At 36.2% G+C, this 26,351-nt stretch overlaps 1 protein-coding gene across 6 annotated transcripts in view; it reads right to left on the bottom strand.

Moving 5' to 3' along the window:
* LOC129746827 (uncharacterized) overlaps positions 1-26,351 on the bottom strand; it is a 183,487-nt gene that overhangs the window by 12,200 nt on the left and 144,936 nt on the right. For 4 of the 6 annotated variants that reach the window (XM_055740718.1, XM_055740724.1, XM_055740734.1 and 1 more), the window contains 4 exons: positions 18,712-18,970; positions 18,278-18,590; positions 12,315-15,242; positions 7,410-7,689 (listed from right to left, as the gene is read on the bottom strand). In XM_055740718.1, coding sequence (XP_055596693.1) covers positions 7,410-7,689; positions 12,315-15,242; positions 18,278-18,590; positions 18,712-18,970 — 3,780 coding nt within the window. Of the gene's footprint in view, positions 1-7,409; positions 7,690-12,314; positions 15,243-18,277; positions 18,591-18,711; positions 18,971-19,041; positions 19,215-26,351 lie in introns of those variants that run through there. The other 2 variants (XM_055740757.1, XM_055740750.1) reach the window with 2 other exon arrangements.

Below are 26,351 nucleotides of genomic sequence, written 5' to 3' on the forward strand. Positions count from 1 at the left end.
TTAAATGATTTAAGAGATGGAACTTTTTAGTTTGTGGCTTGGAGAGATCAAGGATTTCACCCTTCGTGATACATGCAGGTGTCGTTTTAATTCTATTTTACAACTTTTTTTGTGAACAAGATTTTGACTGAAAAGGTTTAAATTTCCATTATAAAAAGCAGCGTTTGATTGAAATTATTACGGAAATTTAATCAACCATATCACAAGGACAATGATTGTATAATTCCAAGTGTTGGATGACTCGGTCATAAAAATATCTCCCATAAAAACCAATAAACCAAACAACAGGCAATAATCACTCACAATTGAAGTACATCATATATTCTCTCGCGAAAACACATCAACTTAAAATCATAAAAAATGTACAAAACTGTCAAACAGTAAAATCAACAATCCGGTTGATGCATTTAATAATGCCGTCTGTTGGCTGACACACACCCAGACAAACTGGGGGAGCCACACAGTGGAGACAAAGCTCCTAGCGCTCAAAATTTGCCATCAATTTTATTTGATGGCTCTTCAGCAAATTTCTTCAACAAAAGAGGGGTTAGAAAACATGGGGGTTGGGCCACATTTTGTTGCACCGTAACCGCCACCCACCTTCAACCTTAGAAAAAAAGGACATCTATCGTGTGGCAAAAAAAACGAATCCCAAGCAAAGTAATTCAGTTTTGTTTAACGTCTATATTGTGTTTTAGCTCCCAACCGCAGTAAAAGAAACGACCAAATAACAATACACAATTGTGACGAAGCGAGAAAACGACGCATACATTACACAGTCGTATCTACATCGAGGGGGTGGAGAGGGGTTGGCACATGAGCTTCCACATAAAGACAGAAAGGGCAGAAATAGCTTGAGCACCGTGGAAACGCTTCGCCAAACGGGTGTCCTCAATTTTGTACAGTACCACATTGGGATATTATTTTTGGTTGTAGTTTTCTAGACAGTTCATCAATTTTTTTTCCTGAATTCATAATCTCATTAAGACTGCCTTATTATTCTGAGTCGATTTGGGGTTATTTTTGAATTTCCTCAAACCCTGGGGTCGAAAAAGCTAAGTTTTGATTCAACACTCATGGTTGTACTCCATTTACCCGAAAACCATTGCCCAGAATGAAAAATCCCCAGAATTCCAATCGCCAGAAAGAACCATTTCCCAAAATTTTTTTCCCCAGACGAACCATTCCCCAGAAAAATTTTCACCAGAATGTACCATTTTCCAGAAATTTTTTCACCAGAATGAACCATGTACCAGAAATTTTTTCGCCAGAAGGACCATTTCCCAGAAAATTGAAAACATTTATCCTTACTAGAAATTATTCAAAAAAAAGGAATTGTTACAAAAAAATTGGGTTTTATAACTTTATTCTTTTGCGGCAAGGCCGCAACTAACGAGGATGAAGGGGCTGAGGCGGCAGAAAGCCGCCGAAGCTCCCAAATTCGAGGAGGCCGCCGACCCGCCGTCGGAAGCGGCGGCCCTAAGACATTGGTCTAGGTCTGCCGGGGCTTCCTAGGTCTGCGTGAAAGCTAGGGGTGATCCCTTAGCCCCGTCCGCCACGCGACAGCGTGAAGGACAAAACATCTTTCAAGTTCGAACGCGCAGCGTGAGGAGTCGGATACCAAAACGGTTTTTTAAAGGATCATGGTAAGCATTGAATCAATTAAAGTACCCAAACAATAAATAAAGCACAATTTTGGTTCTAAAATAAATTTAGTTGGAAAACTTCAAAGTCGTAGTTTCATTTAAAAAATCATTTTGAAAAAAATAATTTCGAATCATATGAAATATTTAAGAATTCATTAGAAAAAAAAAACAAATAAAAATACTAGGGGAAAAAATCTGGGATTTGTGCCATTCTGGTAAATGTTTCATTCTGGGGAAAAAAATTCTGGGAAATGGTCCATTCTGGGAAAAAAATTTCTGGTAAATGGTGCATTCTGGGGAATTTTTTTCTGGGAAATGGTTCATTCTGGGGTTTGATTTCGGGTATTTGTCATTCTGGTAAAAATTCATTCTGGGCAATGGTTTTCGGGTAAATGGGATACAATCACACTCATGCAAGATTTTTTGCATAATTTTCGAGTAACGTTTACATGAGGAAATTTAAACCTTTAGGTTGAGGGAATGTTTTGTACTGAAAAATCATCATCATTTTTTTATTCTTCTGAGGAACCAACCTGCTACTCGTTTTTGTGCAAATTTATTAATTTTCCAAAGGAAATTTTTCGGTGAACAACTTTTGTTTATGGCGGTTCCAAAGTTCAGGGGCGAAAAGTACAAATAAGATTTTGATCTTTGTTTCAAGACTTTCTGCAACAGTTGAAAGCAGAATTTTTCTACGATCATTTTTAAAGTAATATTTCTGCAGTTCTTCCATCTTTTCCACAATCTTGAGGAATTTAATAATATTATAGCTACATATGTCCCGATTAACTCCATGATAAGTGGGCCAAATAAAGGTTAGTTAAAATGTATTTCCGTTTGAGGCATTTTAAATTAATTGTCTTCCCTTTTTCGCTAAAATCATGCTAAAAAAAATTTTTCACCATAAATCAAACATGTTGACCAAAAGAATATTTGATACTTATAGTGTTTTCGTTTATTGGCAGTGGCAACCTAGTTACCCACGAGTTTTGTCCTAGCTGCTGTTATTGTGTTCGTTTATTAATTCAGAAGTCCACTAGTTTTGCCCGAGATTTGAACCTCAAGCAGGCGGTTGCACCCCGTAAAAGTCGTCAGTGTTGGAGGTAAACATAAGGGTGAGTATAGCAACCATATATTTGCATTGTCCTGGGTAACGATTCTGTTTGTTTATTCAGAAAAAGTTTTGCCCCGCGCTTGTGGAGAAAACGAAAACGGCATTAGTCAAGCACCACTTTTTAAATTTACTCAAGCAATATAATGCAAACTGAAATTATATTTGCATTTACGCAATTGATAGAGGAACGTCTTTGTTTTTAATGAAGATTGCTTAATATTTGGATGACAGCCATTTTTTCTATTTGTGTCCCGATTCACCTCCATTTTCTTTTCATCCCATTTTACGGTATTTATTTTTTAAAGAATAAACTTGCTTTTATTTTAACTTTTTTTAAATTTAACAAAATTGAGGGAAATTGTGAGCCATCAAATCCAAAATGTTCAAACAACTTGATAAATGTATGATTTGACACAAAACTGTAATTTCATAATGCGTAAATATCCCGATCAGGAGGAAAAAACTATATTTTATCAAGATGAGATATTTTGATACTAATTTATTCCTATCTAAATGAGTTATTATTCAGTACTCGTAGGATGTTAAAATATCTCGAATTATATAAAAAAAATCTATACGATCATAGCTAAACTATATCAATTTTAGATATGCTCCTTTCAAGATTATATCTCGTTCTGAAAGCATAGTTTGATATTGGGCAGATCAAAACCTATCAAAATCATAACTTATCAAGAAGAATCGAATTACGTGACTTAGAGAGCGCCTATAACTCTTTGCATGTGACGAGTTTTTGCGAATACATGAATCGCATTCAAGACAACGCTCGCTCCGACCCCGCATCGTTTTGGTCTTATATAAGACAATGGAAGGGTAACCAGGGAGTACCTCAAGTCATCAGCTTCAACGATACCACCGCCGAGACCCCGTATGCTGCTGCAAATCTGCAAATCTATTCTCGTCTTTCTTTCAGAGCGTGTTATGTAATAACTCACCACCTTTGTCTGAATCACACTTGAGTAGTTTGCAGAGTCACATTTTCAACCTTGCTATGCTGAGATTTTCCTCGAATGATGTTTTTCGTAAGATGGCTGCACTGGAAAGGACCTGGACCGGACGGCATTCCACCACTCTTGGTTAAAAAAGTTGGTTAAAAAATGTGCTGCTTCTCTTTCCGCACCAATTTCGATCATCTTCAAAAAATCGTTGGAGGAGGCTGTATTTCCTGGGATCTGGAAAATTGCCTCGATAACCCCAATTCATAAAGCAGGAAACATGAATAGAGCAGAAAATTATCGAGGAATTTCAATTGTGAGCTGTTTTCCGAAAGTTTTTGAGAGCCTCGTTTACGATGTGTTGTATCAAACTGTGCAACATACCATCTCTGAAGATCAACATGGGTTCATGAAACGTAGATCAACGACCACCAATCTCCTGACGTACGTTTTGAAATTAGTTGGCAGGCTAGATAAAAGTAAACAAGTAGACCTGAGTAAAGCCTTCGATAAGGTACTGCATGATTTGGCTGTAGAAATGGATTAACTCGTACCTCGTAGGTCGAACTGCTTTCGTACGACTGGGCTCTGTTAACTCGTCTCCGTTTCAAATAACCTTGGAAGTGCCCCAGGGGAGTCATCTGGGACCTCTGATATTTCTCCTCTTCATCAACGATTTGAATACTATTCTTGAGTTGGAAAAACTGATGTACGCCGATGATCTCGAAATTTTCCGAACAATCTCCTCGTTAGTCGATTGCTGCGCTCTCCAAAAGGACATTGATTGTCTTCTCACTTGGTGTAATCAGAACGGTATGGCTCCCAACATAACCAAATGTACTACCATTACGTTCACTCGACAACGAAGGCCTATTAGTTTTGAGTACAACATGTCAACGACTATCCTGAATCGCACATCGGTCGTCAAGGACCTTGGTATTACTTTGGACAGCAAGCTCAGTTTTTCTCAGCATATTTCCACGACAGTAGCCAAAGGTTTTTCGGTTCTTGGCTTCATACGACGGAACACGCAGTATTTCAGTGATTTCTATAGTCTGAAATCGTTGTATTGTGCTCTTGTGCGCAGCATTCTAGAATTTGGAGTGCAAATTTGGGCACCATATCAAGCGGTACAATCAAAGAAAATCGAGAAAGTACAACGATGCTTCGTCAGATACGCATTACGTCAGCTACCATGGAACAACGGATTTGAGCTCCCGCCTTACGAACAACGGTGCTTACTACTAAATCTACCGACGCTGGAATCAAGGCGCGTTTTCCTACAACGCCTCTTCATTTTCGACATCATTCAGAATAACGTGGATTGTCCGGAATTGTTGTCGCTCCTGCCGTTTAATGCTCCTTTAAGAACGACCCGGTCGCAGGAATTGTTAAGACTTTCTCACCGACGAACTCTATATGGTCAGAACAATCCTTTAGATGTATGTTGTGCAAAATTTAACGAAATTGCTAGTGCATTTGATTTTAATTTGTCGAAATCTGTGTTTAAATCTAGGATAAGTTAGTTTAATCTCTGTAAATAATTTGAAGCATCTGCAAAGATTGTTAAATCAATATGAGTGCTTCGAGAAAAATTACTAGTGGAATGTCAGTAAACCATATTATTTGTTAAAACCATGTTCCATTTTTGTTCCTAAAAATTAGATCCAATTTTAAGGATCTGTTGAGCAAAACTCATTAATGTACGGTTTGGGCCGTTGACTTCGATGTCCGTGTTTCAGAAAAAGTTATATCTACATATATCAAAATAAGATATAATCATTTTACGACTCATTTCTACGACTTCAAAACACATGTTCTTTTTCAGATTTCCAACATTTTTATTTTTCGAGTTCGATTCGGTAAGATTTTTTTGTAAATCAAATAAAACCATAATTTAAAGCTACATAACTTTGTTATTTTTCAACGGAAATCGTGAAATAGAACCTACATCAAAACGCATTGAAATTTTATCAGATTTTCAAGTAAAATACCTTAATAAAATTAAGTAATAGCCTTCAACATTGTACAACAACATTGTAAACAAGCTTTAAATGGTGTCTTAAAATACCGTCTGCATCACTGAACATTCTGCAAAAAATACCAATGAATTGCCCTATTTATGATGCAACTTTCACCTCAAGAAGTCAATAGGTCAATAAGCTTAGAAATATGGTTTTATTATATTAACAAAAAATCTAACTGAATCTAACTAAAAAATTATAAATTAGAAATCTGAAAAAACCAAATTCGTAAAAATGAATCAAATTTTCAATCTGTAAGATCTGGAGACCCCCTGTGCAAATTGGCAAATAATAAAAAAAATCCTCAATATGTCGAAATTGCTTTTCTCCAATGAAATGACAATTTCTCAAGCAAAATTGTGAAAAAATAAATCAAGAGACTCAAACCATAACGCATTTCTATCAGTTATAAAGACAAAAATCTTTTTGTTTTAACAAAATACGCCTGAGACTTTGGGACTTTGTGGGGTTTTCGCATATAAACGTTAGAAATCAACAACGGTTCGAAATTAGAGACGCATTTTCTAAAAGTTTTGTTTGCCAATGGTTTATCAGAATTTATTAAAAATATTTTTTTCTCAAATTCGTGACTTTTTTGCAAAACTTTTTCATTTTCTAGTTAACTGCTAGAACTTTCAGTCAAACGAAGATATAATTTTTTACCTATATCAAACGAGACACCCTGTCAGCGTTCCATTGAGAGATGATGACCGCCCTAGCTGCTTAGGATATATCAGCGCAAGACGTATTGTAACTTCATGTACCTTCATACACACATAAAGTAGGCACAGTTGCCGATATCACAGAAAAATCTATGATTTCAAAGAATTTTGAGCAAATTTTTATCACATTATCTATTACTCTTAAAACACAGAATTTTGGAAATATTCTCAGTTAACAATTTTTTTTAATTTTGTTCATATTTCAAAAAAAAATTTTTTTGTCAACATTCATTTTGAGTTTTCACTTTGTTTTGGAAAATCATGATGAGATCGTTAATCTTCATTAATTTTTCTCAAGTAAAATGTAAAATAGACCCAACTTTTATGACCTTTTTTTATGAAATTCATGTTATTTCCAACAAAGAAAACCATCACAGAATTACTTGGTCAAATCACAGAAATTCAGGATTTTTTTTCGCGAAAACACAGAACTTTTTCGGCAACCTTGGAAGTAAGAGGGCAAAGATTGTCGAACCGTAAAATGACACATTCAATTACGGTCGATATTTTTGTAGCAACACACAAATTTATAGCTGCCAGCGAAAACGGCTGTTAACGTAAACTTTTCCCAGTGAAAGAAAGAAGGATCTTTTGACTGATGAACTCTTCTCTTGGGGAGAAGCAAACAAATGACATCGAAAAATGCACTTGACTCTGAAGATGAAGAAGGATTGGTGGGGAGCATTCGATTTGAGGTCACGAACCATTTACAACTGAGATACCTATATGAAACAGTGTCTTCATATGAATGGGAAAAGTATACTGATACAGTAATAGTGGGTGATAAAAGTTGAAAATCTTATTGCTGAGTCGTGTTCTGCTTGACTGAGTAGATGCATTTTCTGAATGTGAAAGTTTGTTTGGAAATCCAATCGAAATTGATTCATTTGAACGGAACACCGCTCCCAATATGAAAAATGATACATTTTTTTAAAGCATCTGTCTCTTACCTCATCGTACACCTCCGAAATGTTCTGGAAGTTGTAGGTTTCGCGCTTCTGCAGATTCTTCAGGGTGTCGTACAGGAACAGTTCGAAGTTCTTGAACGAGTACTCGGAGTAGGGATAGCGCTTCAGGGACGATCCCGTTTCGTAGCCCAGCTCAATCGTAGACCGATGATAGTCGTCGACGGCTCGCTTCACCAGGACGCTCTCGTTGACTTTGGTCGAACGGATTTGCAGGCTTTTCAGCTCGAGCAGGTGTTGGAAAATCTTTCTTTCCATGTAGTATCTGCAAGAGCGACGGTTTTGTTTCGTTTCAGTTCAGGAGGAGGAGGAAGTGGGAGGTCGGTCGTTTGAGGGATAATGTTTTCAGGGACGTGAGATGAGTTCGTTCGTTCAAGGGAGACAGGAAGAAGACGCGGGGTGATTTGGGTTATTAGGAGCATATTCAGTTGATCGAGTTCATTTTATGATTTTGACGCGGGAAAGATGGAACCGAAAAATCAGAGGACGTTATATACATGCAATTGCTGTGTGTGTTTTATGATTTTTTTTTAAGTTGTTTCTGATTGTTAGGGTAAGAAAATTATGTCAACCAAAGGATAGAATCAACTAATCCAGGAAAAACATGTTGAAACAAAAATTATACGCACTCATGAGCAGATTTTTTTTTGGAAATGTTGTCTTCAGATTGTTTTTATTGAAAGTGGTACTTATTGTCAAATTTGAATAACAGAAATGCCAAAAAAATCTTATCCCAAACAGTGATTTTTTTTTCAAATAAACACAACTGTAAATGAAGAATCTTTTCTTATTTTAATCTTCAAAATGGGGGTAGTAGGTCACAAGTCGACAAAATCTACCTTTTCCGAAGTTTCGACTATTTTTAAAGCGCAAATTTCAAATATGCAACAAGTTTTTCGATCAATTCAAATATTTTATTTTATTAAAGGTTTGGCTTTTGAAAACAGGTGAAATACATTCAAGGTTTATACTTCAAAATCAAGTTGATAATTTATGTCCATAAACACATTTTCACATTTTGATCAAAACAGTTGAAAAATATTGTTTCAGAGAAAATACTTAAAAATATTTTTCCTTCGTCTGGTAACATAAAAAAAAATTAAAATCAAAAGAAATCAAAGTTATTTAAAGATAAGAATAAATTTTTGCACTTTTTTAGAAAGACTGATAATGATAATCTTTGAGATTGAAATACCCTACTTTGATTTGTGGATATTTTTTTAATGCATGAATGAAAATTGATACATGTAATGTGTACGTGTACAAATTTTGGTAAAAATATGACAAATCTTTTGGGACACGATTGAGAAAAATCGAGGAAAGTCCCAGTGGGAGACCCAAAAACAGCTGAAAATCAACTATTCGACCAAAATTTATGTGGTTCATTGTTTTAAGAGTCCTGCTCCTACATGATCTAACAGTGAGCTATAATTTTAATAAAAGTGAATATGATTGCTTTCATGAAGTATAGGAATTTGAGAGGTCATCCGAAGTGATAAAAAACTAAAAAAAATCTTATTGGTTCTTCTAACTGACTAATAAACAGATCTAACTTGGCAGGTTTCCAGCCAACTTTTCGTTAACAAGTCTCACCAGGATTTTTTAGAGCTGAACAGGAGATAAAATTTAAAAATTTTACGTCTTGTTTGTACAAAGAAGACTTTCTTCAAATGCGTCCATTTTCAACAATTTTTGTTGCGTTAGATTGCAAAATTGTTAAATTTTTCAATACTTGCTTTTGGATAGTATTCACATGAGACTGTGGAGAGTGGTCCAAACAAAACTGTAGGCTAGATTAGGATTTCTTGATCTCCTTTCATTTTTCATCAGATCTCCAAGGAAAAATTAACTCTCTGAAGCCATATTTTCTGAAATTACCAGAACATTAATTTTAAGATTATTAAGAAATTTCGTTCAACGAAAAAAATTATCGTTGAGGAAATTTTTTGACAACTTTTATTTTAATTGCGAAACTACAAGGGCTAAGTAACATGGCATTCAGTACCTTTGGGGTTGTAGTTTTTCACACACTTCATACCTTTTGTTCATCAGTTTGGAAATATTCTTCAAGTTAAAATATTTCCAAATTAAGGGGAAAACAATTGAATTATAGAAAGGTACTATAAATTATGTCCCTTAGCCCCTGTAATTATGCAATTTAAGAAATAATTGAAAAAAGTTCTTCAACGATAAAGTTCTTCGGTGAACAAAAGTTTTGAAAAATCTTAAAACTATTAAAAATGGTGTATGAGAGGGTTAATTTTTTCGTTAAAAATATTACGGAAAAAGGAAACGGAGATCAAGCAATTAAACTTAAACTTCTTTACAAACTTTCAGGTGAGTATTATACAAAATCAATATTTGATAAATCTATGGATTTTGTTTTCTATCGCAACTAAATTTGTTGGAATCAGTCACTATTTGACAAAATGACATTCCAAAGTGAGTGATCAGGTCGGGCCTGTCGAACAGTGATGATTATGATGTATTGATAAAATTCTAGTTTTTCTCGTTCCCCCTGAACGAAATGTCTCAAAATCCCATACAAACTTCAGGTTAGTTGAACGACACCTTTCCTTTGTCTGATCTGGCCCAAATTTGGTATGGGATCTTTTACTTGGCCTAGGATTAATTTTAGCTTGGAGTGCATAAAATTTCACAGGCTTTAAATTCCACATACAAATATGAAGCACTCAAATGTACATATTTACGGCAGCTTCACTGAAAATTTCATCAATTTTCATCCACGCATTCAAAAATTATTCACAAAACAAAGTGCTGCAGTTTTTTCGAAAAGACTTTTTAATAGCTGCGTTTTCAAATAAACTATGCGAAAAAATTTCAACTATCAAAAATCATGATATTTTTCTGAATTTTCCCCCAAATCAAGTTTTATACAAACTTCAAGTGCTTAAATTTTTAACAAAATTTTAATAAAACGATGAATCAATTCCATAATTTTTCCAAACTTTGTTGGTTGGCTTATTTTATTAGAAGATGAATATTTTTGAACATTTTGTTTGCCTACACCTTGCTAAAAAAATTAAAAAAATTGATAAACGCAAACAACTTGTTGCTTTGTTTGTTCTGACATCTTTCATGGGATTTTCCCGTTTGCTACAGCGCACTTAATAAATATGTTCACCTTCGCGGTTATAATCGAATTGATCTTTTATACCATTTTCATACTTCTGGAAAAACCATTTTCACGGAGCGCAATTTTGAAAATAAATTCATTTTTTAAAATGAATCAATACAATCGCAAAATTCCCTTTAATTCAACCACGGCACCACGGTACCATAGTTAAATTTAAGGGAATCTTCCGATTGCATTGATTCAGAAGAATTTTTCAACCAAGTAGACACACAACACATTTAAGATTTTTTTTTGAAAAAAGTTCATTTTGACAATGCTGAAGACAACTTTCAATTGAGGCTCAAACAAGAAAGGTCAAATAATCTGTAATACGCAAATCTACTAGAGCGCAACATTAGAATAAAAAAAACACACTCACACATGAAAGCACACAATAGTTTTCAGAAAAACTATTTTTCGAGGAAAAGGTTTTTTTAGAATGAGAAAAGTTAAAGAGCTTATCGACCGTTCTGTTCTAAATTTTAAAAAGATGCACAAATCACTAACCAACTTCTAAAAGTGTACGTACGATTAAAAAGTTTCATATTCAAATTTCAATATTCATACTCGTTTGCTATATTTCTAATTTTCTTTATCTAAATTTTTGAAGAAACTACTCTCAGCTTATGTAACCTGAGTAAAGCTTCCTGTTTATTGGGCTTTCGTTACAACCATGGTAAGGGTGAAAAAGTTCAAAGTTGATTATCAAAAGTTTTGTACCGAGAATAACTGGGTGAGTTCCTGTATTCAACATTTTTACTAGTCATAGGTTGTTTAATTTTCCTTCTACACTTTGTTCTGCTACTTTTTGATCTACAAAGTCACTTCTAAAACATCTATCGAACACTTTGGACTGCTACCGAACAATGAAAACTACAACGACAACATCGATCGGTGGGTCCCATCAACTACAATGATCGTCTAAGAAGGTTGAACGTGCATTTTTTTTTTCATTTTTATGGTGTTAGTCTTAATCTGTGCTTGAAGATGCATAAAAAATTTTCAGAGGTTTGGTTTTTTTTTTCAACAAGTTAAATGTTAATCTATTCTCTACTTTAGCTAGAAAATGTTGTTATAACGCCTGTTACACCCTACCTTATAATTCTGTTCATTTCCTATACGATTTTCTACCTTCACGTAGATTATAAAGTTATTCAAACTATGTTCTACCCACTGAATCTCCTTTGCACTTGTTTCCTAATCAAACTGGTGTATTATATTTTTTCACTACTAGGTACCTATATAGTTTGAATGAACATTTACGGTCGTGGTGCTCAACGATCTTGAGGGAAACTACGAGAAAGTGTTTGGAATTCGATCAGACATGGAATTTGATGGTTTGTAAAAACGGTTAATGCATTTATCAAGAATCGTTAACGCTTAAAGGGGAAGTTTCGTTTCGAGTTTGCAGTTTTTGAAGGGATTTTTTGGAATGATTGCGGAAGCTGACAGGATGAGAGATAGTCTGTTTCTGTTCAATATTCATCTGAAACAAAACACGGGTGGTTCCACTTCAGAGTTTGCTCAAATTTTGATAGTTTTTGGTTTTGATTTATTGGAATCAGAATTCGGTGGTGGAAAATTTGGAATTCAGACTCTACTGGGTGACTCAAGAAGAAGAAGAATAACAATTAGAAGAAAAGGATCGGAGGAGGTGAAATTATTGAGAGTTACGAAGGATTTGAGGTGCCACTGGTACTCTACAAAAATAAAAAGCAAACGAAAAGATAAATCGTGGATCCAAATTGGCCTACCTTCGGATGTTACGATGAATCGATTGCTGGACTGTCGTCATATTAACAGCATTCTTATCACCCGGCTTCCGATTGTCCGGCCTAGAGCTAGCAGCTCGTTCTTCGACCATGGTAAATGCAGGAGGAGGTTTTTTGGTTACAACGGCTGTACTGGCAGGCCTATCGAACACCGATGATTTGCTTCGGATCGATTGCGGACTAGGTTCGAATCCCGAATCCTGATCCTTACTGCCTTCTTCGTCGTATTCCTTCGATCTACTCTTTTTCTTAAGCTTGCGTTTCTTCTTCTCTTCAGCAGCCTCACCCTCTTCATCTAAGCTAACGAAAAAACTTCGGGTCATTGCGACCTTATCCTGATCGATGGCAACAGCTGTAGCTAGCGGGACCACTGCTTCTTCCTCGGTGCGAACTTCTTCCTCTTCAACGTGCTCCATAAGCGATTCCTGGGATCGCTTCAACTTTGGCCGCTCTTTCTTGGGTGACTCCTCAAGGCTGGGAGGAACTTGATCTTCACTTTGCTCTTCAACGGTAGGGGGTTGTTCCACTTCATCACTCGATTTAGAAGGAGACTCTTCGGGACTGGAAAGTTTCTCCTCAGCTACAGCGGTTTCTACTTGTGTTTCCACTTCGGGTTCCGGTTCTGGCTCGGCTTCTTGTTCCGGTTCAGGAGGATCCGGTTCCGGATCAGGAGGTGGTGGGTCTTGTGGCACGATTGCTTCGTCTACCGTGGGATTTGGTTCGATTTCCGGAACTATGGCAGGAGGTTCTGGCGGTTGCTCGGGTTCTTGAGGCACTTGAAAGGGCTGTGGTTGTTCGACTGGTGGTTCTGGTTCCGGTACCACTGCAGGTTCCGGTTCCGGTTCGGGTTCAGGTTCAGGTTCGGCTGGTGGAGGCGGTGGAGGAGGTGGGGGTACAGGTGGTGGTGATGGAGGAGATGGCGTCGGCACTACCTCTACTGGCGGTGCCTCCTCAGGTTTCTTTTCCCTTGGCTTTAGTTTTAGCTTTGGAATTTCCTTGTCCGAAGAGTCGGACTTAGATTTACTTGATTTGCTTTCCTTGCTTGACTTTAGCTTTGGTCGGTCCTTTTTTGGAGGCGCCACCTCCTCCTTTACCTCTAAAGGGACCACCGGCGGGACTTCTGGTACGGTTTCATCTTTTACTTCTTCTATTGTTTCTGGACTGGTTTTACTTTTCCCTTTGCCTTTTGCCTTATCTCCGGTTTCTGATTCACTCAAACCTTCATAATCCGATTTGCTTTTCTGATCGATAGTGTACGTTGCATCTGTAGCTGCTCCGTCATCTTCTGTCGATTTTGCCATACTCTCTGGAATTGCGTGAACTTGCGCTTCGGTTAAAATTCTTTCACCCTGTTTTTCTTCTACCGGTTTAGCTTCCGGTGGAGATTTGTGTTCTTCTTCACTAGGAGAATCGCCTTTTTTATGTTTCCCGTTCGCTTTCTTCTTTCCGTTAACCTTATGACCTTTTTTGGTGCTTTTCTTCGACCCGGAATCTGAGGATTTGCCATCCGATTTGGCATCAGATTCCTTCCTTATGTTAAACTCTGCTCTCGGTGGAGGTTTGGGTATAAAATCTTCAGGCAACTCCCCCATCAATTCGGGGGGAACATTCAAAAGCCTTCCCGTTTTAGCTAATTGCATACTCGCCCGACCATTCTCGGGAGAATCATTATCCGAAGACCCGCTATGCACCTGCTTCAGCACTATGCGCCCTACTCGTTCACCTGGTTTTCTTGGTCCACTTTCACGCTTCTCCGCATACATAAATTCGTACTCCTTTGGTTCTTTTGGTTCTTTCGATTCAACTTTCTCTCGAGACTCCCGGTGGGATCGCTCCCTGGATCTAGAAGACTTGGAGGAAGAACACTTTTTGTAACATTTGTGCTTCCTTTTCACGTGCCTACAACATTCCTCCGAAGACGTTTCGCTGGATGAGGACGTCACCGACTCGGCACTACTACCTCGATGCTTCTGATGGTGATGATGATGGTGGTGGTGATGGCTTCTGTTCAATTCGACATTACTCCTCGATCGACTGATATCCGATTCGTTCTTCCGAAACAGAAATACCGTATCGCTACAACTGCTAGTCCTACGACCCCGGTGACTTCCTTTCCGTTTGTGTCTACTCTTCCGATGCGATCTGTCGTCTTGATTGTCCGATTCGGAATTTGAGTTTAGGTATACTATATAGCGTTTCGAGGTTTTCAGGTCGATGAGTTCTTCCTTCTCTGTGAGCTTGAGAGGTTCAACCTTATCCAAATCAGGCAAAATTTTCTGCTGCCGACCCGAAAGACGAAGTTTGTTTGCTGGAAGACCACCCTGCATTTGCAGATACTTAGCCGTTGATCGAAAACCTTTGGCTAAAGCGTAGTCCAGTGGAGTTAATGGTGCACTTTTGGAGTTCGGTCTGTACAAGTTATTGACCTCAGCGTTGAACTCCAGCAGAAGTTTGCACATGTCCACATTATCATGACCGGCAGCAATATGCAGCAAAGTTCGGCCATCGTTACTTGGGGTGTTGATGTGCTTAGGTTTCATTTCCAGCAACCACTGGACAAGCTGTCTCCTGCCGGAACTGGCCGCATCGTGAACCGGGAAGTCTCCTTTGGCATTCCTCAACCACAAGTTTCCCTTTTTGGTGTACAAAATCTTCACCGTTTCCATCTGGCCCTTAGCACAACCACAGTGAGCCGGAGTTCGGCCCTTCCGGTCCTGTCGATTGGGGTCGGCTTCCAGTTTGAGCAGCAACGAGGTGGCATCCGCATGTCCCAAAGTTACCGCATAATGCAGCGCCGTACATCCATTCGAATCGATTTGATCGGTGTGAGCTCCGCATAGGTTTATCAGGGCATCTATGCATTCGGTGTGCCCTCGTGAGGCAGCACAGTGTAAGGCAGTGAGTCCGTCCCTGAAATGGTGCATAGGTTAGTCAATGGAGATAGAGATTGATCGAATATATTGAAGCAAGCAACGAAGAAAAATGAAACAAAAAATGCAACAGTAGGTAATTAAAACAACTTGTTCCTCTTAGAATATCCAGGTTATCCAAGGTCTTCATAACCGTGTGCAACCTGGCGTGGGAAATTAAAGCATTACCCTTAAATCCATCCTTTCCCATCCTTCTACATACTCAATCCCGAATCCTTCCTTTTCCTTTTCCTTTAACCTTAAGGCAGCAAACAGTAAATAGTTTTAAGTAGTAGATAAGCAAAAAGCAAACACACACTACACTTAAAATGTATCACCGTCGGGGGGCCGTCAACAGATTTTTCAAACTTCTTCGGTCTCAATAAATTGAATTAAAGTAAAAAAAAAAAAAAAAAAACACCTGAACCTCAGAAAAGAGATTTCAAAATTGGATTCGATTGACGGTTGTTGAAATAACTTTTTGGGATCGAGCCCTAGTCTCAGATGTAATTTCATGTCCATTTGGAACTTAAACGAAATTACCTAGATTTTTGACGTAGGTTTTTACCAAGAATTTCTGTAAAACAGATTGTTTTGTATTTATGACGCATATGCATGACGCATATGCTAAAATGCCAGTAAAATTCAAAAAAAAAAAAGAATACAATTCAAACAATTTTTTTCTGAAAATAACTATTAAAATGGGGAAAACATGCTCTTTACTGAAAATACATATTTGGGAAATGGAACTCGAATCACCAGTTTCGTTAACCTTAAATTTTCGATTTCCTACTACCCATGTTCAAGTCATGTTCATTTTTTTTTAAATTGTCACTAGTTTCCCTCATATGCTCAAATTCAAATGAGCAAATGGTAATAAATTATAGTTAGTTTCAAATTCTGAGCTACCTAATTTTTAAGTTTGTTTTGAATTTTAATGGAATGCCAAATTTAAAAAAAAGTCAAGGCGTTGGATATGGTTTTATAATTGAAATCTTTGAAATACTTTTTCAACTGACGTCATACATTTATTGTTTTCACCATGCAGTTTCTTTTTTATTCGCTCAGATAGAAGGAAAAAAAAACATGAATATCGACGAAATCATGTGGTTTGAAATTTTCTTCTATTTTCAGACATTTCTACCATGTTTGATGGATTGACAGATCTTGGTCGTTCTAAGAAATGAAAAAGACCTTTTGGAATTCAAGTGTTAAAAAACCTTTACAGTAGGAAATTAAATTGCAGTCAAACTCTTCATTGGAGTGATCAGTTTTCCAAAAGGCACAAGGGTTGATGCCGCTTGAAATCCACTTTTAATGAAGTTTCGGACAATGGAAGGTTCCTCATCAGGATTATAATTTGTATTTCAAAATATTTTCAAAATCGAAGGAAAATCATCAATTCAAAATCAGGAAAAAATATTCTAACAAAACTGTACTTTAAGAATAAATAGCTGATACGTATCTGAATCTTTTTTTTTCTCTCTTTTGAATACAGCTGGTTTATTGAGAATTTTTTAACTTTTCAAAGTCATATCAGATGTCTAAAGCTAAACTCAACCCAAAAACTAAAGCAGTGCTTTTTTCACTTGCATTTACATGGAATTCATGATAAGATTGAGAGTCTTAATCACAGTAAAAATTCTCTTGCACGAATTTATTTGGCCCTTTAGTTTTCATCATTCAAATATGAATTATGAAACTTCTAATTTATAGACTAAATTATTTAATTCAAAATTTAAAAATAATAGGATCTATTTGAAATCTATCACCTCAAACATTCATATTATGGAAGACCGTGAAAAAATGCAAGTTCTGGAAAAAGAAATCGATTATAAAACATTCTTGGAAAGAGTTCAAATCTTAAAAAATCTTCTCAAGATTTCTAAATTCCAGTTTATGCGCTAAAACACATGAGATTCCAGCAACAATAAATCAAAAGACAAATTTTGTGTAATAACTTATGAAGGAGTTTGTGATTTGCGATAGACATTTAAATGTATCTAAAAATCCACTTTCAACAAAGGAAAATTCTCTTTTTCTGAGGGACAACGAATGTGAACACTGATTTTGACTTATCTAGAGGCACTGAATGCAATTTTTTTTAAATTTTTTCTATCAGTTTTTGTTACCGGTATAACTTTTGAAAACATTAAACAAATGTGTTAAAAGTGCACACAAAGCAAAAGTGTAAAATATCAAAATGATATAGAAAAAAATAGTTTTAACTTAATGATCAAGTTTGCGGAAGATGGCGAGTGATTTACCGTGACTTCTGGCGAAAAAGTTGTAAAAGTAAGTATGTTCCCCGTTTTGTTATAATACGGGAATTTCGAAAATATTAAAGAAAATAAATACTTTTTATCCTTCAACAACGTTGTGAAAATAGATTTGAATTTTCAACATCAAATACTTAACTAAACAAACCTTCCTTTTGTGATGTGAGGAATAGTAATATCTTATAAACTTTTGAATCGTTATATCTTCGAAACAAGATTTTCTAGATAAAATCTGTATCGTTTTTTTGGAAATTTGCCCCTTTTTTCGTTCTTCTCTATAATCTATATCGTTGAATAAATAAAGGATAATGAATAGATTCATAATAATTTTTGTTGTTCATGTAGGTTAGTTACTTCATCAGTTACTATTGATCGATTCAACTCTTAACTGATTAGTTTTTTTTTAATTACTGAACGTTACAAAACTAGAAGTGGTAGACAAAATCTGATAAAAAAAATTCGAGCTTGGGTTGCAAAAATCTTCCGAAATCAGTTTGCCTTTGTTTTTATTTTTTCCTTGTGAGTAAGTTCCACTATCAGTGGACTATTTTTCGGCAACAAGGCAATCTATCAAGCTAAACTTTCGGAAGATCTTTCAGTGGTTTTGACCAACACTACTGAATTTCACGATCTACATCAATTATATCGCCGATACGGTATTCAACTCATCCACACAATAATATTGAAATTTTAAGTTAATTTTTAGGATTAGTTATCTGAAAATTTCAAAAAAGCAAAGAGACTAACTAATACTCACTTATCTGCACTTTCGACCTGTGCACCGGCTTTGATCAAAGCCAGGACAGCCTTGGCAGAACCGGCCGAGGCAGCCCACAGCAGCGGCTGCCGGCCATCCTTGTCCTCGACTTCGACCGAAGTATCCGGATGGGCCAGCAGTGTGTTCAGGATTTCCAGCGCCAGTTTTGCCGAGGCGCGTGCTGTCTTGCCTTCGTAATTGGCACCGCACATCTGGGCCGCATAGTGTAGCGGACTTCCCCCATTGATATCGGGCGTCGACACGTCAGCACCGGCATTCAAAACTGCTCGCAACGCTTCAACTTCGCCGCAAACTAGAAGGTGTTCCCCCAAGTGAGGAAAGGTTGAAAAAAATAAACATTTGAATATCGATTAAACATAACGCAGACGGGTCCGGCAACTTTGTGTTTTTGCCCTGTGGATTGAACAACTTACCAGTGGCCCAGTGCACGACAGAATGTCCCTCGTTGTCCAGGGCATTGACATCGGCCCCGTTGGCCAGCAGCAGATTGACCAGCTGCAGATTGCCCTGAATGACGGCCAGATGAAGTGGCGTGAAGCCATCCTCGTCGGCCGAATCAATCAGCTCCGGGGCCACCATGGCGACACTGGCCGCGGCCAGGATGTCCCTCGAATTGCTGGCGTAGTGAAGGGCACTCTTGTTGTTCCGATCCCGCCGGTGGACAACGTCCGGCTGAAAACGAGCCAAACGGAAATGTAATTAGAACTTTAGCTTTATATTTTAACAATGAACGAGCAAGTTACAACTTCACAGGAATCTTCACACTGTTAAGCTTCTTTTCTAGCTGTTCACATTTAGTCACTTTTTTGAGATTTTATTTGAAAACAATTAAACAAACATATTCTCCCACAAAGCTTATAAAACTTTGTTTATTATCTAAGTTTACTGATAAGGCTAGCAATACTGCGACCAATCCTCAAATGTTCGGCAAACAATTTCCATAATGAGGAAAATAAACAACTGTTTCCGATTACCACGTTTCCTTGGAGACATGTGGCGAAAACTCTGGCTCTGGTACTTCCATTCGAGGAGTGTGGTCGATTGTTCCGAAAGTTTTTTAACCGAAGATTCAAATTTTTGTGACACAAATGACAAAAATGATGAAAATGACAAAAATGGCAAAAATGTCCAAAATGTCCAAAATGACAAAAATGACAAAAATGACAAAAATGACAAAAATGACAAAAATGACAAAAATGACAAAAATGACAAAAATGACAAAAATGACAAAAATGACAAAAATGACAAAAATGACAAAAATGACAAAAATGACAAAAATGACAAAAATGACAAAAATGACAAAAATGACAAAAATGACAAAAATGACAAAAATGACAAAAATGACAAAAATGACAAAAATGACAAAAATGACAAAAATGACAAAAATGACAAAAATGACAAAAATGACAAAAATGACAAAAATGACAAAAATGACAAAAATGACAAAAATGACAAAAATGACAAAAATGACAAAAATGACAAAAATGACAAAAATGACAAAAATGACAAAAATGACAAAAATGACAAAAATGACAAAAATGACAAAAATGACAAATATGACAAAAATGACAAAAATGACAAAAATGACAAAAATTAAAAAAATGACAAAAATGACAAAAATGACAAAAATGACAAAAATGATAAAAATGACAAAAATGACAAAAATGACAAAAATGACAAAAATGACAAAAATGACAAAAATGACAAAAATGACAAAAATGACAAAAATGACAAAAATGACAAAAATGACAAAAATGACAAAAATGACAAAAATGACAAAAATGACAAAAATGACAAAAATGACAAAAATGACAAAAATGACAAAAATGACAAAAATGACAAAAATGACAAAAATGACAAAAATGACAAAAATGACAAAAATGACAAAAATGACAAAAATGACAAAAATGACAAAAATGACAAAAATGACAAAAATGACAAAAATGACAAAAATGACAAAAATGACAAAAATGACAAAAATGACAAAAATGACAAAAATGACAAAAATGACAAAAATGACAAAAATGACAAAAATGACAAAAATGACAAAAATGACAAAAATGACAAAAATGACAAAAATGACAAAAATGACAAAAATGACAAAAATGACAAAAATGACAAAAATGACAAAAATGACAAAAATGACAAAAATGACAAAAATGACAAAAATGACAAAAATGACAAAAATGACAAAAATGACAAAAATGACAAAAATGACAAAAATGACAAAAATGACAAAAATGACAAAAATGACAAAAATGACAAAAATGACAAAAATGACAAAAATGACAAAAATGACAAAAATGACAAAAATGACAAAAATGACAAAAATGACAAAAATGACAAAAATGACAAAAATGACAAAAATGACAAAAATGACAAAAATGACAAAAATGACAAAAATGACAAAAATGACAAAAATGACAAAAATGACAAAAATGACAAAAATGACAAAAATGACAAAAATGACAAAAATGACAAAAATGACAAAAATGACAAAAATGACAAAAATGACAAAAATGACAAAAATGACAAAAATGACAAAAATGACAAAAATGACAAAAATGACAAAAATGACAAAAATGACAAAAATGACAAAAATGACAAAAATGACAAAAATGACAAAAATGACAAAAATGACAAAAATGACAAAAATGACAAAAATGACAAAAATGACAAAAATGACAAAAATGACAAAAATGACAAAAATGACAAAAATGACAAAAATGACAAAAATGACAAAAATGACAAAAATGACAAAAATGACAAAAATGACAAAAATGACAAAAATGACAAAAATGACAAAAATGACAAAAATGACAAAAATGACAAAAATGACAAAAATGACAAAAATGACAAAAATGACAAAAATGACAAAAATGACAAAAATGACAAAAATGACAAATATGACAAATATGACAAAAATGACAAAAATGAGAAAAATGACAAAAATGACAAAAATGACAAAAATGACAAAAATTAAAAAAATGACAAAAATGACAAAAATGACAAAAATGACAAAAATGACAAAAATGACAAAAATGACAAAAATGACAAAAATGACAAAAATGACAAAAATGACAAAAATGACAAAAATGACAAAAATGACAAAAATGACAAAAATGACAAAAATGACAAAAATGACAAAAATGACAAAAATGACAAAAATGACAAAAATGACAAAAATGACAAAAATGACAAAAATGACAAAAATGACAAAAATGACAAAAATGACAAAAATGACAAAAATGACAAAAATGACAAAAATGACAAAAATGACAAAAATGACAAAAATGACAAAAATGACAAAAATGACAAAAATGACAAAAATGACAAAAATGACAAAAATGACAAAAATGACAAAAATGACAAAAATGACAAAAATGACAAAAATGACAAAAATGACAAAAATGACAAAAATGACAAAAATGACAAAAATGACAAAAATGACAAAAATGACAAAAATGACAAAAATGACAAAAATGACAAAAATGACAAAAATGACAAAAATGACAAAAATGACAAAAATGACAAAAATGACAAAAATGACAAAAATGACAAAAATGACAAAAATGACAAAAATGACAAAAATGACAAAAATGACAAAAATGACAAAAATGACAAAAATGACAAAAATGACAAAAATGACAAAAATGACAAAAATGACAAAAATGACAAAAATGACAAAAATGACAAAAATGACAAAAATGACAAAAATGACAAAAATGACAAAAATGACAAAAATGACAAATATGACAAAAATGACAAAAATGACAAAAATGACAAAAATGACAAAAATGACAAAAATTAAAAAAAATGACAAAAATGACAATAATGACAAAAATGACAAAAATGACAAAAATGACAAAAATGACAAAAATGACAAAAATGACAAAAATGACAAAAATGACAAAAATGACAAAAATGACAAAAATAACAAAAATGACAAAAATGACAAAAATGACAAAAATGACAAAAATGACAAAAATGACAAAAATGACAAAAATGACAAAAATGACAAAAATTACAAAAATGACAAAAATGACAAAAATGACAAAAATGACAAAAATGAAAAAATTGACAAAATAACAAAAATGACAAAAAGTACATGAGAAATGTTTTAGTTGAAAAAATGATTATGATCGGATTTGTTCAAATCAGTTGAAATTTGTATGTTTTTGCATCTGTTTCCATCGTCATCCATAATCATAAAAACCATAGCGAAGGCAAAAAAAACAATTGTCATCGCTTCATCAAATCCACCCATAGATGAAAAAAAACAATGACGATGTTTGCCCCAAAAACCGTGAACAATCATCATCCTCCGATACTGATCACAAGAGCCCATCATCAACTCTTTGCCATGGGTAGTTGATAGGCCGCCACTGAGAAGGCTCTGTTCATAAAACAACACCTTTTTGCCCCGACTGCCGGAATACGAATTAGTCCGAGTTTGGCGGAATCACAACTCAGCCCGTGGTCCAACCAAAAGGTGCTTCCCCCGGTGAAGGTGTCAATTTTGGCCCGATCGAAAAACTGCTAGTTAAACAGCGAAATTCAACCACCCTTGAAATTGAAAATCACCTGTGTGACTGCAGCCAGCAACATCAACAAACCAAACCCCCATATTCGGATGCCACCTTTTTCCCGAGCCCACCAGCAGCACCCACACATGCAAGCAAACACACCGGTAACTTGTGTAGCGAACTTTCGGAAAACCATTCAGACAGACAGGCAAAAGTGCTTCCGTCTGATGTATCCTTGCCCCCAAACCTAAAGCAACACATACCTGTATCTATGCAGGCAGATGGGTACAAAGGTACACACTTGAATTGTTGTTGGGCAAGGTGGTGCTGTTATTATGCAGTCAGTTTGTTGTACCTGTGCTGGATTGTTGGAAGTCAGTCAGAATGGAAAATGGGGCAAGGTAGCATTTTAACACAACAATCACTACGACGACGACAACAACAACAACAACAACAACTGGAACGGCAGTCGTTTATTTCTCGTTTATATTTTTCCTGGTTCCTTTTTTTATTTGGAGCGACCTTACAAGGAACTATGGGATACCAGGACTTGAATGCTCAAGGGTGAATTGAACAATTTGATATTGGCCTGTATCGACTTTGTATCTTTATGTACTCACAATGTATTAATGTATTATGTATTTCAGAACATGATAAGGGTTTCCATGAATCAGGTGCAGTTTTGGCATTTTTTCCAAAATAAACTCGATTTTATCAAAGTTATATGATACAAAATTTATTTACATTGTATTTATTTTAAGGAACGAAATATGCCCAGGGAAATATCATTTCACATTCGAAAAATAGTAAGGTTGCATATCTCTATGCCAATATGTGCTAGCTATTGGCCTGAATTGTGATCCTTTTTTTAAGCAGCGTGTAGATAAAAACTGTATTCATCTTATCAAATTGAAAGTTCTGAATTGGAATCAAATTTTAATGAAGGATGAAATTTAAGTGCACAATAATTTTATTATTTCAATAAAATTGGCTGGTGAATGGTAGGTTGTGTGTAACTCTAGACCTCATACACCAAAAGTTCGGATAGTGGTCATACCCTCTCTTATCTTACAACTCCGATTCTCTACCTTCCCGTAGTGCCGGCTGGGGTATGAGCAACCTTTGCGGCGATCGGGTACTCAACCCTGGTGGATGCTTTGGTCAAATGCAGACTGAGATCGGGGGCTCCGTACTTGTCTGTTCTCCATGTTAGTGGAGGCGAACGAAGTGAAACAACGTCCTGATGTTGTTCGGGACCCAAAACAGCAATATCATATCGGTGCTATTGTGAAATAGTAGGATTTATCTGCGGGACTGCAAAAAAACATCTAGCAACAAACAATGAACAAGGAATTCCGGATGGAAATCGCAAAGACCCACGTAACAAAAAGCAATTGGAAACTTGGAACATGAAATTGCCGATCTATAAATTTCATGGGCAGTACCCGCTTGCTCTCCAACGAATTGAGGAGCCACAAATTTGACATCGTAGCGTTTCAGGAGATATTCTGATAGAGTTCCACGGTTCGTACGTTCCGAGATGGTCATACCATCAACCATGCGAAAGTCGCAGAAGCATGTGATTGCATGGTGGTCGATCGACCAACGAATGTACTGATTGAGAATCACGGGCCGATTCTTCAACATCAGCATCATTAACGTGCACAGCCCTCACCCTGGAAGTACTGGTGATGACAAACACGAATTTAACGCGCAGCTGGAACGAGAATACAACCGAATCAAAGCATTATCGGGATCGTCATCGGGAAGGTTCAGCACGCACGCCTGACCAACAAAAACGATCTCAGAGTAAAAGATTTCGCCGACTCCTAACGAATGGCCCAGCACCACCTCCCACAAAAGTACACCTGGAGATCACCATACGAAACGCTATCTATAGATTTGCCATGTTTAAATAGGCAGTCGGACATCTTCGACGTCAGATCCAACCGAGGCGTCAACATCGAGTCAGACCACTATCTGATAAAGATGAAGATGCGCCCTAAACAGTCTGTAGTTAACAACATACAAAACCGACGCGACGCACGTCTCGATAAAGTGTAGGAGGTTGATGTATGAAGAAATCCACTCGGGGGGCGGCAGTATTCCAGAAAAGCGCCCGTCGAAACATGGAAAATCCCCGACAGTGAAATGTTCGAGAAGAAAAAGTGCCGCATGGAGGGGGAGGAGCTTTAGAAGATTTGGCAGCTGGATCGTTCCCAGGAAACACGAAAGTTCTATCAGATCCCCAACGCAACCTCCAAAAGATTTGTGCCACAAGTCAGAAGGACGGAGGCATCCAGACGGTCGATCGTAAGGTGATCAAATGGTATGTAACAATATCAATATTGCCAAAAGCATTATGCTTGTGTACCCCTAAAAGATATTCTTAGAATGCCAATCCCCAGAGCATTCTCTGGCTTCAAACCCTCAACCACTCGATAATAATTACGTATCCGATGGATAATTAATCAAACTCGTTGCACTTCTAGAGGATGGGAATTTGCTAGAAAAATTCCACACTTGGCCAATTTTTTTCAAAATACATTCCATCTAAGTTGATTTCGAAGGGATAAAGTTAGCCAGGCAGCATTTGCGACCACTGATAGTTAGCGGGAGAAACACCTGGAGAAAATGTAAGCAGCTAGAAGGAAAATTCGGGAAATGAAATTGTAAACGAACCCCCAATAACACAAGTAAATTTTGACGAACAGAAATCCTATTTTTAACGTTATTTTAATGTAACTTTTATTTGACTGTTAAAGTCACGTTTTTTCGGTTTCCGCTCGGTCTGGGTTGACTTCCGATTTCTTGAATCTTCGTATTCAGCCCTATTTCTAACCTCCTAAGCAAATCTCAGGAATTTTAGTCTGGGAAAGTGAAGCCCTGTGAAGATTTCATGAGAGAATCATTTTTCTCAGTAAGTTCAGAGAACTTATCTTTTATCCATGTTGTTTTCCTGTGAATTTATTGCGATTTTTTTTGAGGGGCAACAGGTCGAGGATCGGTGGGGTGATTGGTGATCATTGGTGAGCCCGGAAAAATTGGACGCCTACACCGGTTGTTGGTTGGGATCTGGGATGCAGAGCAGCTACCGGAGAGTTTAATATCCCCTAGCTAAAAGAAGGGCGACAAAATGGACTGTGAGAACTACCGGGGAATCACAGTCCAAAATATCGCCTACAAAGTGTTGTTCCGTTTCTTCCTCTGCCGTCAAACGTCTAAAAGATTCAATGGACGGTCTACGACGAACCAGATCTTCACACCACGTCATCTATTCATCGACTTCAAAGCTGCTTAGAACACGATCGACCGTAACGAGCTATGGAAAATCATGTACGAGAATGGCTTCTCCAGGGAAGTTGACCAGACTGATCAAGGTTTCGATGGATGAAACGCAGTGCTGTGTGCAGGTTTCGGGTGAATTGTCGAGTTCATTCGAATTACGCTTAGGGCTTTGTCTATCCTGCATGATGTTCTATGTAGTGCTAGAAGGTGTAATTCGACGAGCGGTGGGCGGAATGCGG

Source organism: Uranotaenia lowii, chromosome 1 (assembly GCF_029784155.1).
Source record: "Uranotaenia lowii strain MFRU-FL chromosome 1, ASM2978415v1, whole genome shotgun sequence".
Taxonomy (NCBI): domain Eukaryota; kingdom Metazoa; phylum Arthropoda; class Insecta; order Diptera; family Culicidae; genus Uranotaenia; species Uranotaenia lowii.